Consider the following 22,409-nt stretch of genomic DNA (forward strand, 5'->3'; position numbering starts at 1 on the left):
GGGGAATTACTTCAGTAACTGCACTTCTAACAGGGGATTCTTGTCAGTTATGCCAATTTGCGAAACTTACAAATAATATCAATAAATTCTCAATAATTCTTTTATAGAGGTTTCAAAATTCCTGTGCTTACACATCTGATTGGCCAAGGTCTTAACACCACCCAGCTCACTGCAGACTTAGCAGTCTGTATTGAGGCTTGAATGAGATTGGTTGGGGTCCCTGTTTGAGTTCAAATCCAGCCTATGATTGTCTTATCCTGGAGACTCATTTACTTCTACTCTGTAACAGCTAGACTGGTCAAGTTAGGGTCTGTTATGGCCAATTTATCTGTACAGCCCACAGGCCAGCTGTGGCTGTGACAGTTCCCCCTTCCTCTGTTTAAAAAGGGCAAAGTGTTCTTTGCCATCCTCTGCGGGGCCCTTTGCAGACAGTGTTATGGTGGGGTCATTCATCAGAGACATACAAACAACACAACTCTCAAAGGTTCTTGTGAAAAACAGCATCAAGTTTATTCTCACAGCTCCTTTTACAGGAGCTGCAAACTTCCCAAGCTTACACATGTGATTCATTGAGCACTATCCAGCTCTCTGGCTAATGACACATCTGCATTTAGGGCTGAATGACATTGGCTGGGGGTCCCTGTGTAGATTTGAATCCAGCCTTATCCTTGTTCACCCAGGGAGTTGTTTCCTTTTAGGATGGTTGGGTTTCAGATCAGCTGCAATGTGACAAACAGGATGACAAAGCCAGCATGATGTCACTGATGATAAGCCCAGGTCAAATAAGGCTTTCCACCCAAGTGGACAAGCCCAGCCCCCCTAGGCAGGGATGCATCTCATGTATCATCCAGGAGCTGTCAAACATCCAGCAATACAATCTTTCAGGATAGCATGCTGCAGGAATTACAAATTGAAACTTAACACTACAAACAAGAAAAAATTCAACTTTAGAACTGTCAGAAAAAACAACATAATAAACAGCTTGTCTTAGTTTGGGGTTTGTGACCCATGTCCTTAAATAGATAAAATCCTTAAGTCCCTCATATCCCAAATATATCTACAAATTACAACTCAACACTACAAACAAGAAACTATTCAACTCAAAACCATCTCAATTTAAAAAAAAACCATCATTCTCCTATTGGTGTTTCTCAAATGTTTGAGTCTTGGGGTTCCAATTTTGCCATGAGCTTTCTTGCAGGGTTGAAGACGCCGCTGGTTTGCTTCCCGCAGACGTAGCAGCGCTGGGATTTGCGGTAGTGCTGCAGGGCACAGCTCTCACAGAAGTAGTGCCCACACCTGGTGACCACGGGGTTCTTGAAGGAACCTCTGCAGATGAAGCACTTGAAGGGCACCTCCTCCTCACCACTGCTCACCTCGTAGTTCTCATCGTCGCTGGTGCCGTAGCGGCGCTCGTCCAGCTCCTGTTCCAGCTGCCAGCCGTGCTTGTAGTCCGAGCGGTCGTGCAGGAACTTGCAGCTGTCCCCAAAGCCACAGAACCCGGTCTCTTTGTAGTCCTTGCAGATGTCAGGCTGGTAGTCCCAGCGCACCGTGGCCCGCAGGTGCTCCGGAGCACGGATGGGGCCTTTCCTGACCATCCCTGAGGAGGCATTTCCCATCGCTGTGTCCTTGGGCTTCAGGTACTTCTGGTAATTGTTAATACCACGGTAAATTTTATCGTCTTCCTTTCCTCTCAGCTCCTCCTGGATTCTTTGGCTGCGCTCAAAGATGGCCTGGGCATCCTTGTCCTTCTCCGTGTCCAGTTCATACCCCGCTGTGGCCCCCATGTCTTCCGGGCCAGCAGGTTTTGCTGACCTGGTCGATTTGTAGGTGACCCCGATCTCCTTGGCAGGATCCTCATCCTCGCTGCTGCTCTGTGCATACTCCGGCCTCTCCCTCATGCAGCGCCTGGTCCTCTGGATCATGGGGTTGGGGGTGTCCCTGGGCAGCTTCTTCCTCACCACGGTGCTGCCCTCCTCCCCACTGCTGTCCTGCTCACTGCCGGGACGTTTTCGCCAGCCACCGCCCACGGCTCGGACCCGCTTCTTGAACACAAAGCTGCACACACTGCTCTCCTCTGCCATCAGCTGATGCTGGTTAGAAAATAAAGGCAGAGAAGGCTTGGACTGAGTCAGGGTATAACCTGGCACCCTGTGGGTCAGAGTGGTGGCAGCAATCCAATTAAATGGTGGCTGCAGTCCTCCTGCAGTGACAGGTGTGGTTCTGGTGGAGCAGGGATCCTGGAGAAGGGTCTGGTCTTCCTCTGAAGGTCCAGGGGTGGCTTTGTGCTTCTTCTCCTCTGGGAGTCCAGTAGGTAAAGCTGCCTGTGGTGTTCCACAGCTCACATTATATCCAGTTTGGAATGCTGGGCTCCTCCCCCTGGATGGAGCATCTCACAATGGGATGATGGAATTTTATCAGCCATGCAGGGACACTTAATAGCCCATTAGCAGAAGATAACCCCCAGAGGGAGATATCAGGGATGAGTCCTGGAAGAGATAAAGAACACTGCCCCACCTGCTTTTAACAGCTAATAAAGAAGGTGATATAATACATACTTTTGATTACATCTTACATTGTAGCCTGAGACAGTAAAACAGTCTTCTTTGGTGAGGTTCAGCATTCTTGAATGTTAGACAATTTTACAAAACTATTTTTTCCTACTTGTTGGACTCATAAGGTTTGTGAGTTCAACTAAGGCTGCCTTGCTTTTCAGAGCCATACCCTTACAGGTCCAGGTACCACCACAACCCAACTAAATTTACATATCCCAGATTTTCACCCTTATCCCTCCCACCAACCAAGTTTCAGGGAGATCCCGAGGAACTACACCCAAGGAAAGAGGAAAAGGTCAGTGGGGAACAACTTTCAGTAAAATTTGCCAGCAACAAACTTATAGCAGTCTGTAAAAAGAAACTTATAAGACATCAAAACCAGCAATCACTAATGAAACTGAAGTTACCTAGTACCCAACTACTACTAACAATGGTGATCAGCACCATGTAGGCCGCAAGCTGGAGTAGCCAGCTATCCTTTTGAGAACTTTTCTGGAACTGCAGTCCAAATATTCCCCAAATACAGGTGTGTATTCCTTTCCATTTACAGGGTTAAGCTTTTCTAGCTTGATTTCTGCTAAGGCAGTGGTATGCCGTATTGTCTGGATCTGGCAACCAATGCATGTTTAAAATGCCTATTCCTCTTACATCCAAATACGAGCAACACTTGCAAAAACCCCATATTGTTATTCCTACTCAAGTAACTTCATTTTTTGATGCTTGTGCTGGTTTGAAAGTAACCAGCATCTTGGGTGATTTAATTATTATAATTTATTCCCTGATCATCTGTTTTATGCCCAAAATTGTTGCTGTACCTTTAAGGCTCTGGTGGGGGGTGGGAGGGTGAGCCCCTCTTCCTTGGGTTTTTTCAAAGCATCACTCCCCAGGTATCTGTGGTGCTGTGCAGTCTGCATTCTTTTTTTCTTTTTTGCTTGGTTTCTGTTAGCTCAGGCAAGAAGTTTTTTCCCTTTCCCTGTCCTTGGAGAGGCTGTGATCACTTGGTAGCTTTCCTCAAAGTGAACTGTACAGTTTGGTTTTGGTCTGAGATCAGAGAGAATGACCAGTGGGAGAAGAACCGGCCAGAGAAGGCTGCTCCATCTCAGCCCCTGACCTCAGAACATCTGAGCCAGCAGCAGAAAGGACACCAAATCCACCTGCTTCAGCTGCTGTGAAGAGGAGACCAACACCAGGGACTCACCAGGTTCCCATCTGATTTTGGTCAAGCTTCTGCATGAACCCCTTGTTTTTTAGGTTTTTTTTCCTTGAGACAGGAAAAAAACCCTAAAAACCTTTTCCTACCATGTTGCCAGCTGTTTTGGGGTTTTTTCTTTCTATAGAATTTTGGGTGTTTTGTTCTGTTGGAGGGGGGGAGGACAGTTAAATATCTAGCATTTATTCACCCCTTTTTCTGTTCCATGTGGGCACTCCCTCCATTTGTCAATAGAGGGGTTTGAGTCCCCAGGAGTGAATCAATGTGCAGATTGTAGATGGTTTGGGCATTGGTAACAGGAATGTCCCCAGAGGCAGATGGGGACAGAGGGAACAGACCTACCCCTGCTCCAGGGATGAAGGGAACCAGGGACAGAATCCACAGCTGAATCCCTGGTTACCATAAAGCTGACGAAGTGGAAAATTGACTTTTTAATAGACACTGCCCACTTACTTGGTATTAAATACAAACCAGGGAAAAATAGCCAAGAAACTGCAAATGTTGTTGGTGCAACAGGAGAAGTGGAAAAATGAACATTCTTTAACCCCATTAAATTCAGAAAACAGTGGATAATACACTGATTTCTATATATGCCTGAGTGTCTGGTTCCTCTTTTAGGAAGAGACCTGTTAAGCAAATTGGAGGCTCAGTTTGTATGTAAAGATGGAAAAATCAATTATGGGTACCTGAGACTAAAGCCATCAAAGGAAGGACTTTTATGTTGCAGGGAACACCAGAACCACACAGTTCTGGAGGAATACCCAGAAGCAGGAGAAAATGCAGTAACATCCCTGGTTTGGGCCAGTGGAGCTCCAGGCTATTCCCAACAAGCTCAGCCTGTGTTTCCCTAAAAAATGGATCAAGACTGGTTGGGCAGAAATTGCATCCTTTAAAATCAGGGAAATCAAGAGCCTTAAAGAAAATATCAGGGAAAATCACTGGTGGTTTAAAGTGATAGATTTGAAGGATGCCTTCTTTTGCATACCTCTTGATAAGCAAAGTCAGGGCATTTTTGCCTTTGAATGGGAAAACCCCCAGACTGGTCAGAAGACTCAGTTTACCTGGACTGTGTTACTGCAAGGATATAAAACAGTGCAATGATTTTTGCGAACCAGCTGGCAAAAGAATTGCAGGTCTGGAAAAAAGAGAACGCAGAAGGGTTGGTCCTGCAGTATGCTGATGATCTCTTACTAGCAACTGAACCTAATGAAACATATATGGAATTGACTGTGAGTGCTCTAAATTTCCTAGGCCAAGGAGGTTACCAAGTGTCTCAGGAAAAAACTTAAATCATGAGGCAGCAAGGTACCTGCCTAGGATTTGAATCAGTACCAGAACAGTGGAGTTGGGAATGGACAGAGAAGAAGCCCTGTGCCACGTACTCCAACCTGGGACTGCCCAAGATGTATCAGCATCCTCAGGTGTGGCTGCATGATGCAGATTGTGGGTCTCAAATTGCAGAATTTTGGTCAAACCATCATATGAGCTTTTAAAGGAGGCCTTGGAAGGACCTTTGATTAGAACTCCTGATGGTGAACTTGCATTCTGTAACCTAAAGCTGGCCCTGATATCTGCACCTGCCTTAGGACTTCCAGACTTAACAAACCCTGTGAACTTTTTGTGCATGAAGAGCAGCCCTCACCCTTGGAGCTCTGGCTCAGAAGGTAGGAGACTTCAAGAGGCCCGTGGGGCACTTTTGGAAACAACTAAAAATAGTCAGCCATGGGTGGCCGTGGTGCCTGTCAGCCATAGCTGAGACTATTCTCGTCCAAGAGGCCAGGAATTTGGGACAGAAGACTTTAGTGCACAGTTTGAATGCTGTATCAGGACAAAAGGGGAGCATTGGCTTTCCCTGAGTCAAATGCTGAAGCATCAGACTGTTCTACTGGAGCAAGAGGATGTGGAAATTAAAGGAACCACAGCAGTAAACCCAGTCCAATTCCTGGACACCTCAATGCAAGGAGAAGAGCCACTGACCCATGACTGCTTACAGAAAATTGAGAAGGTTTGTGCTGGTTGGCCAGACCTACAAAATGCACAAAATGGAGATCCAGCAGAGTTCTTCACGGACAGAAGTAGCCTTGTGCAAGAGGGTGAAAAGCCAGCTATGCAGAAAATTCGTCAGCCAAAATAATAGAAGCTGCACTGCTGCCCATGGACAGCTCAGCACAAAGGGCAGAACCCACAGCACTGCAGAGAGCCTTGGGAGTGGCAGCAGGAAAAAGAGCAAACATATGGACCAATTTGAAATATGCTTTTAGCACTTGCCATGCCTGTGGGGTATATGGAGGGAAAGAGACCTATTAACAGCACAAGGCCCTCCCATTAAATAAAAACAAGAAATACTGTTCCTTCTCGATGCTATCCAACTGCCCAAAGTGGCCATGCTACACTGCAGGGCACACCAGTGTGGGGATTCCCAAATTTGTGTGGGAAATAAATAGACTTGCAGGTAAAGCTGCTTGAGAGGTTGCACAACGAGGCATCCTAGCATTAAATACGCGAGAAAGCCATTTAGACCTGAGAAAGCCATTTCACTACCAGAAGGTAGCCCTGGGTATAGTCAGGCAGATTTAAAATTAGCTGCTTACCTAAAAGCCCAGAATAAAGAGGATGTGTGACTGGTTATGCCCAATAACCAGGTCACAGTTCCATCACAACTTATGTTACAAATTGTAAAGGACAAACACCAGCAGACCCACAAAGGAATCCATGCTGTGGTGATCAGTCTGCAGACTCAGATACTGAGTGCTCATATGACAAAAATTGTCAGATCTATTACAGAAAAATGCCCACTATGTCTTAAAAATAATTGTTTGAATTCCAAAGGACCTCCTCCAGGGATCACTAAAAGAGGAAACAATCCAGAGGATTATTGGCAAATTGATTTTTCTGAGCTGCCACACCAACAAGGAGACAGGTATCTTCTGGTGTTGGCAGATAGCTTCTGGCCACCCAATAAAAGTTTCTCCTGCTGCACCAACAAGGCCAGGGAAGTCACCAAGGTGCTCCACAAAGAGGTCATACCCAGTTTGGAGTGCCTACAAGGATGTCACCTGATGGGGAACCCCACTTTGTATCTGAAGTGCTTCAGCAGCTTAGTAGGAGTTGGGTATAAACTGGGATGTACACACTCCATGGAGACTGCAGTCCAGTGGAAGGGCTGAGCACATGAATCAAACCCTAAAAAAGACAAATTAGCAAAATATGTCAGGAAACTTTCTTGAAATGGCCACGGATGTTATCACTAGCCTTGTAACAAGTTAGAGTACAGCCCCAAACTAACCTGAAGGTGAGCCCATATGAGTTGATATTTGGGGGTCTGGATTCTATTGCAACCTTCCCTTGGTCCAAGAAACAGACTGACAATCAGGAAATGGATCAGTAATTAATTTCATTAGGGAAATCCTTGAATGGGCTAAAAAAGTTTATCATTCCCTCAGAACCTGTTGCCCTGGATCCCCAGTTCATTCATTCCAGCCTGGGGATCACATACACATCAGGACCTGGAAATTGGAGCCACTTCAGGAGCATGGAAAGGACCTTACCTGGTTCTGTGGACTACAATATACTTTACTGCAAATACTGGAAACCCTTGTAATTCTAGTTGTAATTGTAGTAATTATTGGGCTTGTTATTGATCATGTTTACAAAACACTCATTTGTGGTCTTGCAAGAATATGTACGATTCTAGATAGAAATTGAATTGAAACTTACCAAATCATCTTGCCGAAGTAGAGAAGGTTCAAAGGGGGGAGTTGGTGCTGTTAGGCTTCACTGAATTTCTCCTGTGCCTGTGAACATTCAGCTGAGAAATAAAGCATGCAAAATCTGCTCTGCCAGCAAGGACAACTGGAAGAGGAGAAGACATCTGGCTCAGGAATGCAGCAATAGCCAAAGCAAGGACTGAGTTTGGGAACCTGGGGAGGTTTTATGACAATGACCAAATGGTAACATGCATGTAACACATCCAAATTGTAATGTGCAAGCAACACAGCTGTAAAATCGTGTGTGCACACAAAGTTAGCAGTTAGCACCCCTGTAACCTGAATAAATGATGTCCTTCTTAGCTCTAAACTGGTCTTAAGGAGTCTTACTCAACTAGTTTGCAGTGGATCTGGTGACAGCTCAAGCTGAGGTTTCCCTCAGCAGAGTCTCAGCTGCCTCTCGTTCATTAGGCCATTTTTCACAGCACAGTAATGCAGAAAGAGCTGAAGCTCTCTGAAGCAATCCTCACACCTGGCCAGAGCTTTTAAAGGACAAAGGAGCTCTCAGGGAGATAGGAGGGTGTTTGGATTAGGGGGGGGATCATGCCTGCCTGTGAGGAGGGACCCCAACCAAAGGTTTGTGGGCTTTATCCTCTCACAAGCACCATGCAAGTCTTCCTCTTGACTCCTCTGCTCCTGCTGTGTCTCTGGTACCACACCTTTTCTTGCCTCTCTGGTTTCTGGGGTTGAAATAGCTCCTGAGGTATTAAAAGTCTTTTTTTTCTCCCAGCCTGGTGACAGAAGAAGAAGAAGAGATTCCTTGGTTCTGCTTTTCAGGATTGTTTATTTTCTCTTATCTATTCCATTCTTTCTCTGTCCAGCAGGTTGGGTTATGGCACAGTCCCTGACCTTGGGGTGGTGTTGGCTTTTTATACTAAAATCTGCGTGTACTTTATTTACAATAATTTCTAATACCTATCCCCTATGTTAGACAGTCTGTCTCTACTCTAAACCAATCCAAAATTGCCTCCATCACAGCAGAAGATGGAGGACAAGAAGAAGAAGGAGAGAGACTGGACATGCCCAGATTTCTCCATCTTGCCTCCTGATCCCCCATTCTAAATCCCCAAAATTCTACTTTTTCACCCTGGGATAAATTCACTATCATTCTATTCAAACCCTTGTGGCATGTAACTCTTCACACAAAGGTGGTAATTGTTTCCATGGGCTAAAATCAAAGGCACAGGTGTTTTTTACTCTGTGCCAAGGTCTCTGAGCCCCCTGCCAGGGTCTGGAGTCCCCCAGGGCAGCCAGAGCAATGTCCTGGGTTCTGGTGATGAAAATGGGGAGTTTGCCCTCAATTCAAGCCCATAAAATGGCATCATAAAGGTTTTCCCCTTCCCTTTAAATTAGAAAGTAACAACCCCCCATCAGCTGATACCCCTAAATCAGAAAAAAAAACAGATTTTCCTTCCCCTGACCCTCCTCATCCTCACTGACCACACCTGGGGCTGCCCTGGACACTGACTTTTGCAGGAATTTCACTCAATCCCACTCTAATTCTTAATAAACTGAGCACACCTTGCTGCTGTTCATATTACATGTGAAGCTGGCTAATATGAAAAAATGGGGGGATGAGGAAAAGCGGAATCGATAGGGATTGATATGGAGTTGAAAGGCCTTGATATGGAATTGATATAGAGGTTTACGTGGAATTGATACGGGTTTCCATGGAATCTGTAGGGCTTGCTGGTACAGAGAGCGCTGGGATCAGACCTGGGGTATGGTGTGAGGGAAAACCCGGACTGGATTGCCTGGAGTAGGGAATGGGGAAAAACCTGGGCTGGATTTCGCCAGAATATGGAACGGGAATAAAAACCCGGACCGGTGGAGGGGAAACCTGGACAGGATTACGGCTCGATCCCGGAGTGGGTGCGCAAGACGGGGCCTGATCCCCGTACACAGACAGCACCCACAGGGCACAGAGGTACCGAACGGGCGGGGAAAAGCCGCTGCGGGGCGGCTGCACACGGGACCGCCCGTGCCCGCGGAGCAGAGGAAGGTGTGGCGCTCCCGCGCTCCGTAGGCCGGGGGCGGTGCAGTGGGGCCGGGCCGGGCCATGCCGGGCGGGGCGATGGCGGGGCCGGGCGGCGCGGTGCGGGGCCGCTTCGCCGTGGTGGGCGGCGGCATCGCGGGGGTCACCTGCGCCGAGAAGGTAACGGGGCCGGGCTCTCCCTCCCCTTGGCGCTCCCCGGCAGCCGGGAATTGTCCGCAGGGGTGCGGAAAGCTGCCTCAGCCCGGGGAGCCCCGGTGTGCCCGGCCCGGTGCTGCCGCCTGCCCGGTGAGAGCGGCTGGCGCTGGCTTAGAGAGATGAACCCACGGCAGGGCACGGCCACCGAAACGTCTGCGCTGTCATTGCACAAATGTTCGCGTGTGTTTCAGTAGTTCCGTACTCTGTCCTACACACCCCTAATCCTCGTATCTAAAAATAATTTGAATAATTTTTTGTGTGTCCCTGGAGAAAACACCAGCCAAGCGCAGCCCCAGGGCAGCAGTGCTGTAATAAAAGGATGTTTATCTGTGTACAGATACCTCTCCAGAGGTTCAGAGCTGATAAGGTCGTTTTGAAGCAGTTTATGAAACGCTTTGTAAAGAGAGTGAGTTACTCCTAACTGCAGAGAGCTGGATCTCTGTGCCCTGGCCCAGAGCTCAGGGATTCGGGATCCCTGCAGGAATTACTCTAAGGGACTGTACTGCAGCCCAGCTGGAGGCTGCTGGGATGTGCTCCTTTTAATTAACACTGCTCAGTTTTTATAGGCTCCATGTTTCAGAACTGTGTACCTCTTCCACCTCTCTGTGAGCCCGAGCTCTAAAAATAAATTAATCTGTCACTTGGTCCCCAGGATTTTGATGGTTTTAAAGTAATAGTAACTGGAGGTAATTTTGCACCTGTAGAATGAAATTATGTGGGTATTAGATGGATGAGGAATATTTTATCTCTTAGGGCTGCAGAGCAGCACACATGTTTTGGAGGCAGTGTTCTCAAGGTCCCTCTGCTTGGCATCTTCCCCCAGCAGCACCACTTGTCTTGGTCTGTGTCACCTTGCTGAGCAAGGCACATTTAAAATAGGAGTTCTTCCCTTTGGCTTGGGGCTTTATAAGTCTTGCATTGCTTAGTAGCACCCTGAAAATGATCCGTTTATAAATAGGGTATAAAATATCCAGGAGAAATCAGCATTTCCTCTGTGCAAATGAAACCTATAAGCAATTAGTCATTGCTGAGCAGTAAAAAAAGTGTATCCACCAAGTGGGTGTGTCCAGAGATCCCACGATCGCAGTGTGAGCATTAGATGGCCTTTGGAATATTGTGACAATAGTCCCTTACACTGTGGCTGCAATTCTTGAAGGTATATTTATGTGTGATTGAAATAAATGTTGTCTCCAAATCCTCTTCAGCCCTTATCCTTCTGTTATCCTCAAGTAGTGTTTTTTCAATGATTCTACAAAACCAAAGTAATATATTAACATATGATTTTTTTCACCAGTAGTTTTATTGTGTTTAAGTCTGGTGATGACTCTTATTGTGGTTTCTGTTTCTTTACAAGCTGGCTGCAGAATTCCCATCAGAAGACATTTTTTTAGTGACAGCCTCCCCAGTTATCAAAGCTGTAACTAATTTCAAGCAGGTAAGAGAGACTTCATTTTTCTTATAGTGAGACATGTTCAAAGTTCATTTGTGCAGGTAATTTAGAACCCAGTGGTGAAGAAGCTCATGACTTAGAGCCTGTTTTCATATTTGTGTGATAGCAGTGGTGTCAGTAAGACTGACAGGCTATTTTACAATGATCAGTAATTGTGAATATATTCACACCATTCAGGCAAAGGTTAAACGAGGTACTTACATGACTGAAGTGTGTTCAGAGTTACTGAAACTTTATTTTATTTAATTTATTTATTTTTTTAGTGAGTGACCTCTTAGAAGCACTAGAATGGTATCATAGTCTTGCTCATGTTTGAATTTGGGGCAGAAACAGCAAAAAAAGGGATAACCTTCTGGGGAATTGCTTTGGGCTTTGTCTACTCCAGCAGCTGCTTATTCAGTGACATCTTTCCTGCTGGTTTGAAAAAGAAAATCAAATGTATGCATGAATTCAGATTTATGGCTAGTAGGAGATGAAGCTGAGTCTGAGAGCTCTCTCTGAAACTAACACCCAAGTACAGAATGCTTTCTGAAAGTGCTGAGTGTCCAGCAAAGACATCTGCACAGTGCAGAGATGTAAAGTCTGTAATTCACATCACTGGAAATTTACATAGCTGAAGAATAAGGGAAGAGCTAAGCACTATTGGAAGGCAGCAGAATCTGAGATTTGGATATGAGCGTCTTAATTTCTCTCTGAATTGCCAGCATGGTGTGGCTTCTGGTTCCTAGCTGTGTTCCAAACTCAAACACTCAATAAAGTAGCAGGCCTGGATGTTTCCATGCAGCCACTCTTTTGGAAAAAGCCACAAAATTGTCATCACTTATTTGAATGTTTTTCAAGCTATGTCTTGCCTCTTTGGGGTTTTTATTTTGTTTGTGTTTGTTTTCTATTTGATGTTGTTCATTTCCCCTGAGGTCTCTGAAATATCAGGTAGTGGTTCTGGATGAGTTATTTTATCAAAGTTAGAGAAAAACCAGGTTTTTAACACTACATCACATAAATGAAAAAGCAGTGTTAACAACTTCTTTATGGAATAAAACATTGTACCAGTTAGAGCAACTGCCAGGGTTTTCTTTTCCATTTTTGCTTAATCTCTGTCTTTAGGATTAACATGTAGTACTTGGACTCTTCAACCAGGAGCAGGCACGAAAAGATTCTGTATGGAAAAAGAAACTTTTAAGAGTTACATGGTAACCCATTTTCAGACAATATGGGCTTTATGTTGTCACTTTTTTACCATAAATGGACACAGCACCTTCTGTCAAAAACTTTAAAAGAAGAGATGGGTAAATGATCCATATTTTTAAATACTTCTCTTTCTCTTACAGGTCTCCAAAGCACTTGAGGAATTTGATGTTGAAGAGCAGCCAAGTTCCCTATTAGAAAAACGATATCCCAATATTAGAGTTATACAGTCTGGAGTGAAACAGTTGAAAAGTGATGAACATGTAAGCTAAGGTTTTCTTTTTTATTTGTTTTTTTCAAATTATGTATATTAAAAATAATTTAAGAAGTAGCTGAATGTTTTGGGTGAGAAATTTTGTTCAAGAACATTTTGGTTACTGAATTGATAAGTTACCAAAATTACAAGAAAACATTTCCTAATTCTAATTTCACTTACTGCTTAAACTGTTTTTCTAGTAGAAATAGATACAGAGGACAAAATAAATCTTGAAAGAGCCAACATTTCCACCTTTTCTTCCTTCTGTTTAGCAGGAAATACATTGCAAATATGAGCAATGGGCAGCATGTACACAGCCTTGTTAGCTCTGTGCCAACATGTTATTTTCACTCCAGCAAGTATGAGAAACTCACATTCACATCCCAAACTCGTTTTGCTCACTTCTAAAGTTTGGAGATATAATTCCAGGTGGATTCTGTTCACATTCTGAATACAGTGGTTTTCTTATATCATTACTAGGATGGTGTTTTAATATTGGTCTTGGTGGACATAAATAATTAATCTATGTGGATTTGGAGGCTCTTTTGCCCAAAATCACTTTGGGCTATGCAGCTTCTAGTTTGTAGAACAACAAATAATGTCATAAAATGTTAAAATGTAAGGTCTTCTTTCTCAGAATGACATAGCTTGTGGAGTGCCTCCCCTTTTTCTCCAGCAAAGAACAGATTTGCAGTATTTCTGATCTGTGTCCTATCCTGTGCCTGGTTAACTCAGAGCTACTGCTGTTGAAATGTTTGAATGAGATTCTCGATTGCTGATGTCCAGCAGTGCATGGTTCTGTTCCTGGGGCCTGAGGGACATTTGTCACATAGAAAACACAGAACTCTTTTGGCACAGCCAGTGAGTACCAAGTGCCACCAAGTGGTTGATCTTGCTTTGAGTGCACTGGTGCACTTCCCACTTTATTGGTCACTTATTTGTGGTGAGTGTGATGGCAGTAAATGACACACAGTGAGGAAGAGGATGAAGCCTTGTTCCTTCAGAAGCCCCTTACAGCTTTTCATATCTGCAAATTACTGTGACATTAAGGAAAGATGTCTCTTAGATGTCTTCATTTTTGATTTTTCTTTTCTCTTCATTGTTAACAGAAAATTTACACTGAAGATGGGAAAGAATACATCTATGAAAAGCTTTGTCTGTGTGCTGGAGCCAAACCAAAATTAATTGTGGAAGGGAACCCGTATGTGTTAGGAATCCGGGACACTGACAGTGCACAGGTAAATGTGTTTGGGACTTCAAAATGTGCAATGTACTCCTGCATCTGGTGCAAAATACCATAATTCTTGTGGAGTGAAATGGAGAAACACAAAATAATCTCTGCTATTATATATTCTTAATTAGGAACGTTTGCACTAGCAGGAAAACAGCCTTATAATGCCCCTGAATTAATTAGCCACCGATTTGTTAAGTTTATAGATAGCTCGTACACATTATTTCTAACACGATAATACGGAATAAACAATATTTTTTCACCCTTCAGGCAGAATCCAATTGGAAAATAGAAAGAAATTTCCTTGGGAAGGTGTGTGTGGTTCCTGGTACAAAGGGCTGCTTCATGCCGTGGAAAGCTGTTGAAGGAATGACTTTTTATTCTCTTGCAGTTCTACTGTAGCTTCTCCTCTTTGTACAGAAAAGAGTTAGAAATAGTCAAAGATGTGGAAAAGTTTTCACCTGAGAAATGACTTAATAGACTAAAAATTAAGCTTGGAAGGCAAAGATGAAGTTTCCCTGCTACAGGTCTTCAGAATTAGAAGAGGCAGGGTGAGCACTGCTAACATGGAGCTGCCATTCATCAAATGAAGCTGGACCTTGAGGATAAAAAAAGGAGTTACATTTTCAAAGAATCAGAAGTGAAACTGAAATTGTAGTTTGTTACAACAGCTTCTCTCAGAGGTCTCAGCCTAGCTGGATGTGTATCAATAATCTGAGAAAATCCAGACTAAGAGCAAGAAAATACTGAGAAGGATATAGTTGATCAGTGGGAGGCAACATGCTCTGACATTTTTCCTTTCTTAATGCAGGCTTTTCAGAAGAATTTGGCTCAAGCTGAGAGAATAGTGGTGGTAGGAAACGGTGGGATTGCCCTTGAATTAGTGTAAGTGAACAAAACTTACATAATCAAAGAAAATCTTTAACAATGCAATGCTAAATCAGTGTACATGAGTTTGGGAGAAGGTTGACTTATAAAATTTTCTCTTAGAGCATTTAGTAGCAAAACTGATTACAGGGTTGTTTTTTTTTTTTTTTTTTTGCAACATAGTGGTTTTTACTGACACACAAAATCAGAAAAACTCCAGAAGAAGCTTTATTGACACATAGATATCAGGAATATTCAGTTCATGTTCCACATACTGCAAGCAAGATCCAAATGCTTGTTTTTAACAGTGGCAGTCTGGCAGAAATGCACTTGTTTTTCATTACGGGAAGCAGGAAATACTAATTATTAGTATTATAAATTGGATCTGCCCCCTACCCCAGTTCAGTCAGGGTTGTGTTGGTGAGGAAGTATGACTTGTCAGCTTGAAGAGATATTTTTAATGGGTTCCTTATGTAAGTATTTAGAAGTTAATTTGATAGGTTGGAGAATCTTGGATCCCCTGGTTCTGGCTTCTGGAAGGAAACTTGACACACTTCTGCTTGTGTTGCTAAAAGATCCTTTTCAGGCAGTCTGTCACTTTATCCCTTGCTGAAATGCCCACAGGTATGAAGTTCAAGGCTGTGAAGTAATCTGGGCTATCAAAGACAAAGCCATTGGGAACACTTTCTTTGATGCAGGAGCAGCTGAATTCCTCCTTCCCAAGCTCACTGCTGAAAGCCAGGAGAGTCCCATCGAGTGTAAAAGAACCAAGTACACAGTGGAAGGTATGGGGTTCAGCTTCCTGACACTGCAGCAGCAGCATTTCATATTAAAGGTAGTCTTAAAATCAGTCAGTGTAACAGCTTGGAGTAAGGCTTACTGTTATCATTCATGACATTTCCTTCTTCAAAAACTGAGAGTAAAAATGCAACATAAAAACCCATCCCACATTTATGTAGACAGAATGTAATACAGCTTCTTGTGAGCTGTTAAAAAGTGCTTACCTTTGTGCCAAATTTACATTAATTCCCTGTATTCCTTCTGCTGAAGAACTTGTTCTGTTTTTTGTAATGTTTTGATGTGAACTCACCATTCTATAGGGATTAACTGTCACATAATGAGATATTGGAGGGGCAGGTGAAACCACACAGAACATTATTACAGGTGGAGATAAAGTGCAGTCTCAGAAACAACAATTAGCACTGCATGAACAAACATCACACAAACATATGTAGGGCCAAAGTCAGGACAAAAAGAAGAGCATGGTTCTAGACATCAGGCAGGAAGAAGAAGGATATTACCCCAGGTGGTATTTTTCTGTTATTTTCTGTTGGTATTTCTGGTATTTTCTGTTGAGAATCCTTGTTCTGAATTCTGAGGACAAGGAAGGAGGCACACTAAATTTGATATATTCCATGTCTTTGCTTCAGGAAGTGAGGAGAAAGGAGGACCTCCAGGAGCATCTGACAAGCTGGGCAGTGCCTTGGGCCCTGACTGGCACGAGGGCTTACACCTTAAAGGCACTAAGGAGGTATGGGCATAACCTTGCTGCCAGATTTATTTGGGTGTTGTGGCCATGAGCACAGGGAAGAGTTCCATGTTTGCAGTAAAGCAAAAATCCTCACTTTTTTTTTTTTTTTTTTCATTTATGAATTCCTGAGCTGTTAGGTGTTTGCATCTATTTTGCATTTATAAAATGCATTTTATAAAAATTTTGCATTTTATATAAATTTTGCATTTATAAAATGTCAAGAGTGATTAGTCAAAGAGCAGCTAAAGGATGTTTAGGATATTTAGCAGCTTAATCAGTGGTGGTTTGGCTGTTGAAGGCTGTGGAACTGTATTTGTGTAGTGGAGAATAAAAAAAGGCCCAAATTCACCAAACAATTTAGAGAAACAGGTAACTTCCCAACTTCTGGCTTGAGCTCAGAATATGGTTCAAATGTTGGTTGATGGTACAGAGTATTTTTTCTTTTTACTGTGTTTAGAATTTAAACTTATTATTGTTACCAAAATTTAATGAACGATAGAAAAATAAAGGACTTGCAATCCTGAAAGACAGAAAAATGAGTTTACTTTATTCTGTTCTGATAAGGTTTGAACTCCCTTCCTGCAAGCTTAGGGGAACCTGAATATGTTTTCTGGCATGCCAGAAAAATCTAATTGTTGTGAACTTTAAAGGAACATGAGCTACCTGCTGAAAAAGCAGCTAAATTGCCACTGGCTATGGTTAGAGCTGTGCCAAAAGGAGGAAAGTGTGGGAATCCAGGTAGTGGGCTGGGATATATGGTGGGTGGTTTCCCACTTCAGTAATATCAATTTAGGTGAAGATGTCCTTGCTATTATCAATCTTGTGATCACTAATCATTATAATTCTGTCTCTTTGTTTTAGTTTTCTCACAAAGTACATATTGAAATACTGTGTGAAGTAAAGAAAATACTCTTACAGCAAGAATTTATCCAACTGCAGCAGACTTCCTTGACTTTTCCTAAAGGAGAGAAAAATGTAGAAGCAGATGAGGGTGAGTGCCAGTGCTGGTGAGACCTTGAAGGTAAATCTGTGCTGGAGCATGTTTGCTGTTTGAAAAATAAATCTTTTTTTCTCTATAATTTGAGGTCTAGCAGTTTACAGTAATCAAATTTATGGGCTGCAATTAAATTATCAAGTCTTGTGGGTCAGACACTTTTTTCCACAAAGCAACCAAAATCATGTGTGCAGAATATTCCATCCTAACACAATCCATTAAATATTTTAATAGTTAAAACATGAGGAAAAAAACCACGAACATTTTGTATCAAACTGAAGTAAACCTTCCAAGTAGAGGAAAATATCCCTTTTTAAAAAATGAATAATTATGCCTATAATTTCCACCTAATTAAAATGAATATTTTTAATACTATTTTAGTAATCAGTTACTTTCAGCACAAGTCAAGTCTGTGCTGTTCTTTTTGCTTTTGAGGCACTTCTGTGCATCTGTAAATTTCTACATAAAAGAATATTTGGCAATTGCATACTTGAGAGAACATCCCACAGGACACGGAGGGCTTTAATTTAGGAAAATTCTGAAGGAAGTTATTGGTAGGAGTTGGAGCTGAGCTCCAAAATAGTTTTTTTCTCTAGTTCTGAGCAATGGTAAGAAAAGTAACAGGTAATTGCTGATAGTTTTTTCCTTTTTATTTTCAATTTTAACCTTTCTTTACCTATTCAGTTACCTCAAAGGTTTTGATGGTTTTATTTTCATTCATATTTTATCGTAAGACATAATTAATAAAATAACTTCTGTTGGTTACATTCTCAGGGCAAAATTTTCTCCTTTTTCAGTGCTGTGGCCTGTATATGTGGAATTAACTAATGGAAAAATTTATGGATGCAATTTCATTGTCAGTGCAACTGGAGTTGTGCCAAATGTTGAACCATTTCTTGATGGCAATAATGTAAGTATACTGATTTCAAGTAAGGTTAAAGAAACCTTTTCAGCTGGTTTACACTTGTGTTCTGACATGGATTGGTAAAGATTTAAATACTGTGCACCATCTCAAAATAAGGCAGGGTGTGTTGATACTGAGATATCCAACATGATACAAGTGTATTTGATTTGTGGACTTGGTTTATTATGTTGCTCCTCAGGTGTTTATATATAGTACATATGCAGTGTTAAGCCTAACCAAAGAGTGAAAATCATCTGTATAATTGGCTAATGTGGCAGAAATTTAGAATAATTTCCATGTTGGTTCTGTACCATAGTCTTACCTTATTAATCTTGACATTTGCTCCTGGAAAGGAAGCAACTATTTCCAGTATTTTCCATCTGGGACACTGAGCTGTCACAGTGCTCATGTTCATTGAGGGAAGTCAGCACCCAAATGTGGATGGTGATTCTGGAGTTCATAACTGCCATATGCATTTCCATACCTCAGGATCATTTTGTTTCTGTGTTCAGTGCCTGCTCAGCAACAACTAAAACATCCCTGGGTTATTAACACTGATCACAAATCCAACAAATAGCCCCATACAAGCTAGTACTAAAAAATGATCCCAAACAAAACCAGGATGTTGTGGTATTTGGGTTAAGTGGTGCCATCTGATGATGAGGTAAAAGGCTGTGCTCTGGTTAAAGAAGGAAGTGCTGAAAACATAGATCTGATGTTGAGCCATGATGTATTTCCATGCCTATGCTATAAGCTTAGATCAGGAATTAAGTTTTTGCAATGGTATTTTCTTGCCTTGGCAAAAATACAAAGTGATCTCTTAAGACTGGGTATTCCTGTAACAAACACACCGTGTGATTTGGAATTTGGCAAGCTCTGTGACTTCCCTGCCTAGGTATCAGTAATAGTCCTTTAAAACCTGTGCTGTGCTCTAGAAATAGTAATAACAGTAATGCTTTGTACTTTCCATGGAGCTCTTGCCACTCAGCACAGTCTCATGGTAAATAATAAAGGAGCAGCTGATTGTTAAGGGGGAGGGAGTTGGGTGCCTGGTGCCGTTGCTGATGTGTGAACCCCTTCAGTTTGCTGTGGGAGAGGATGGAGGACTGAAGGTGGACAAGCACATGCACACGTCTCTGCCAGATGTGTTTGCAGCTGGAGATATCTGCACAGCAGCCTGGGAGCCCAGCCCTGTGTGGCACCAGGTATGTCCTGGCACAGGAGTTACACACCAGTGCTCACACCAAGGAGGGACAGGTTAACAGTGGATTGCCTCTGACAGATTTTCTGAAAAACTCCTTCGCTAGGATTTTTCTCCTAAGAAGCCTCAGAAAAAAAATATAAACAATAACTATCTGAGAGCTGTGGAATGTGGTCTGGAGATGCTTTACCAACAGGTGCATCTTTGATTGGTTGCATGTGAATTGTTTTTAATTAACGGCCAATGGCAGCCATCTGTGTCAGACACCAAGTCTGTCACGAGATTTTATTATTCATTCCTTTCTAGCTTTCTGATGTCTCCTTTATTCTATTCTGTAGTATAGTTTCAGTATATCATTTTCTTTTAATACAATATATATCATAAAATAGTAAATCAGCCTTCTGAAACATGGAGTCAAGATTCTCATGTCTTCCCTCATCCTGGGGACCCTCAAACACCACCACATTTGCTGACCCTGAGTGAGTGACACCCCACAGTGGATAATCCTGGGGGTTTGGTGGCTGAGTTCTGTGGAGGTGGCTGGCAATGAGCTGGCCAGCCCCTCTGAGTATGAAGAGCAGTGAGTGTGCTCTGAGTGCTCACTGCAGAGAGTGTGCCCGTGGCACAGGGATGGCCTCGTCACTTCAGTCTTCCCGACTGTCTCTTGCAGATGAGGCTGTGGACCCAGGCTCGGCAGATGGGATGGTATGCAGCAAAGTGCATGGCAGCAGAAGCTTTAGGGGAGTCTATTGATATGGATTTCAGCTTTGAACTATTTGCTCACATTACCAAATTTTTCAATTACAAGGTCAGTACAGTCTGATAGTTGGTAAACCACTGAGTAACACATACTGCTTGCTTATGTTCACTTGCTGACAGTGAGCAGGTGCATTAATATTGAGGAAGCAGGTTTCTTTCTATAGTAATTAATCCTAGCTTAGATTTTCTCATTTTGTGCTAATGTATGTGGTATTTCATGGGGAAGATTTTTCAGTCCATTGTGTGTATTTGTGCTAATGTGTGTGATATTTCAAGGGGAAGATTTTTGAGTCCATTGTGTGTTTGCGAGCCAGTGATGGGGGAGGGACCCTAGGGATGAATATTTCCCTGTTTGCATCACTTTTGAGGCCGAGAACTGTTAGCAGCAGAAATGCTAAAAGCCACTGCAGTGTTGTTATGAGAGCTTTTCCCTTCTCCTTCTCCTAGGTGGTGGTTTTGGGGAAGTACAACGCTCAGGGCCTGGGCTCAGAGCACGAGCTGATGCTGAGGTGTACCAAGGGCCACGAGTACGTCAAAGTGGTGATGCAGAACGGCCGAATGATGGGAGCTGTGCTCATCGGTGAAACGGACTTGGAAGAAACCTTTGAAAACTTAATTTTAAATCAAATGGATCTTTCAGCCTATGGTGAAGATCTCCTAAATCCAGATATTGACATAGAAGATTATTTTGATTGAACAATGCCCCATTCCCATTTTGTATGAAGCTTTGAGAGCAAGTCATACATCTTAGAAAACTGTTTTCTCAGGACTGGGGATAAATGCAATCCTCAATTAAGATTTTGGGTTGATCTTGCTAAAATACTGACTGGTTACTGCCACAGGTACCAGCTAATGGTGCAATCTCTGTTGTGCTGGCTCATATGAACAGAGAACAGTTTCAGGGCACAGGCTGCTCAGAGCTCTTGCTACCTGGAATGCAGGTTGCAAATACATGGCCTTACTCCTTTTTTTTTCCTTTTTCTTTTCCCCCATAAGTTTACTTCTGAAATAAATGTATTTTCTACTCAGTTAAGTACAGAACACAGGCTTTGCACAATGAAAGCCAGGATGGTATGTCAGTTGAGAGCAGCCTTTGAGCTGTTTGTCCCTTCAAAGCTTTGAGCTGTCCAGGTGTTGGGGTGGAGCTGCACTGTACTGGATAGTGCCAGCCCTGGACAGCAGTTGTTTCATCCTGGCTTTTGATTTTGTTCTACAGTTGCTGCCTGAGAGTTCCTATTTATTTTGGATCAAATTTGGGACAATTTATTGTACTCAATACAAAGCTGGCAGTACATATTGAGACTTGTCCCAGACAAATCACTTAATTTTTTTTAGGAGAATGACTGTTTTTAACTAAATCTTCAATTTTTGGTGAAGGTCTCAGCTAAAGGATGGGTGAAGGACTATAGATTTTTTTCTCTGTCACAATTTTACCAGAAAAATAAAGATGAAGAGCATGTTGTTAATGATATTATTTTTATATTTGTTATAAATGTAAGGGAGAAGAACTAAAGTGCAACCACCCAGAACTTGCATTTATTAATGAAATTGAACATGCCTTTCTGATCTTTGACTGCTAAGATGTTAAAAGTAAGAAAACAAAATTGAATCTAGCAGTCAGCATATGTGCCTGAGAATGCTTGCAGTAGCTGTTGAGTGTTTCCTAGGCTGGCAGGTTGTCTTGTTTGTAAACTTCAATTGAGGTACTTCTGCCAAGCACAGAAGTCATAAATTCCTATTTGAATAACAACCCAGAGAAGTCCAATTTGAAGAGCAACAGCCATATTTCAAAAGAATAAATACACATAATCACTCATAAATACATACAGTATTTCACTGCCACGTGCCACAGTGGGTGTAGGGACACATGTCCCTACTCAGAACTGCAGAGGTGGCAGTGCCCACGTGGGCTGGAACAGCCTGCCCTGGCACAGCAGCAGCTCTGAGCCAGCCAGGGCTCCAGGGGAAGGGTGCTGGAGCATCCCTGTCTCCAGCTGTCTGATGTCACTCCCTGGGGCTGGTGACAGCAGTGCCCTGTCTGCAGTGGGGTCACTGGTGAAGAGGGGAGTCACCTGCACAGCAGGCAGGAGAACAGGAGGGGACAGGGTCTTCATGCTGAGCTAAGACCACCAAGTCCTGTGCTGCAAAGGAGAGAAACCTCAAGAGGACTCTCAGGGGAGCAGTGGGTGGAGTCTCCCACAGGAAGGAAGCCTGGAAATCTCTGCACCTCTATCAGTCCTTTCCAGACTGCATAAACCTGCCACAGTGTTACTATACACTACACTTGCAAAAGAGTTAAAAAGGCCAC

General features: G+C 43.0%; 2 protein-coding genes across 2 annotated transcripts; one reads left to right on the plus strand and one right to left on the minus strand.

The window, feature by feature from the left end:
• Nucleotides 1–560: 560 nt before the first annotated feature.
• On the minus strand, nt 561–2,100 carry LOC102074640 (E3 ubiquitin-protein ligase RNF113A-like). Its single transcript, XM_074540110.1, has one exon. The coding sequence runs from the start codon at nt 2,082–2,084 to the stop codon at nt 1,152–1,154; it is 933 nt and encodes a 310-aa protein (XP_074396211.1). The 5' UTR covers nt 2,085–2,100; the 3' UTR covers nt 561–1,151.
• A 7,456-nt stretch (nt 2,101–9,556) lies between these two features.
• On the plus strand, nt 9,557–21,129 carry PYROXD1 (pyridine nucleotide-disulphide oxidoreductase domain 1). Its single transcript, XM_005481838.3, has 12 exons — nt 9,557–9,687; nt 11,078–11,158; nt 12,502–12,621; nt 13,724–13,852; nt 14,657–14,730; nt 15,337–15,497; nt 16,143–16,243; nt 17,105–17,234; nt 18,035–18,147; nt 19,224–19,346; nt 20,013–20,150; nt 20,549–21,129. Exons 1-12 carry the CDS (start codon nt 9,592–9,594, stop codon nt 20,795–20,797), a joined length of 1,515 nt encoding a protein of 504 aa, XP_005481895.2. The 5' UTR covers nt 9,557–9,591; the 3' UTR covers nt 20,798–21,129.
• Nucleotides 21,130–22,409: the final 1,280 nt, after the last annotated feature.

The sequence above is a fragment of the Zonotrichia albicollis genome, chromosome 4 (genome assembly GCF_047830755.1).
Source record: "Zonotrichia albicollis isolate bZonAlb1 chromosome 4, bZonAlb1.hap1, whole genome shotgun sequence".
Lineage (NCBI taxonomy): Eukaryota > Metazoa > Chordata > Aves > Passeriformes > Passerellidae > Zonotrichia > Zonotrichia albicollis.

Excerpts from the sequence above, each read along its gene's own strand:
- LOC102074640 (XM_074540110.1), bottom strand. The coding sequence starts at position 2,084 with ATGGCAGAGGAGAGCAGTGTGTGCAGCTTTGTGTTCAAGAAGCGGGTC.
- PYROXD1 (XM_005481838.3), top strand. The coding sequence starts at position 9,592 with ATGCCGGGCGGGGCGATGGCGGGGCCGGGCGGCGCGGTGCGGGGCCGC. Across the intron at positions 17,235-18,034 it reads AAATGTAGAAGCAGATGAGG|TGCTGTGGCCTGTATATGTG; the intron begins GTGAGTGCCAGT and ends CTCCTTTTTCAG. Across the intron at positions 20,151-20,548 it reads CCAAATTTTTCAATTACAAG|GTGGTGGTTTTGGGGAAGTA; the intron begins GTCAGTACAGTC and ends TCCTTCTCCTAG.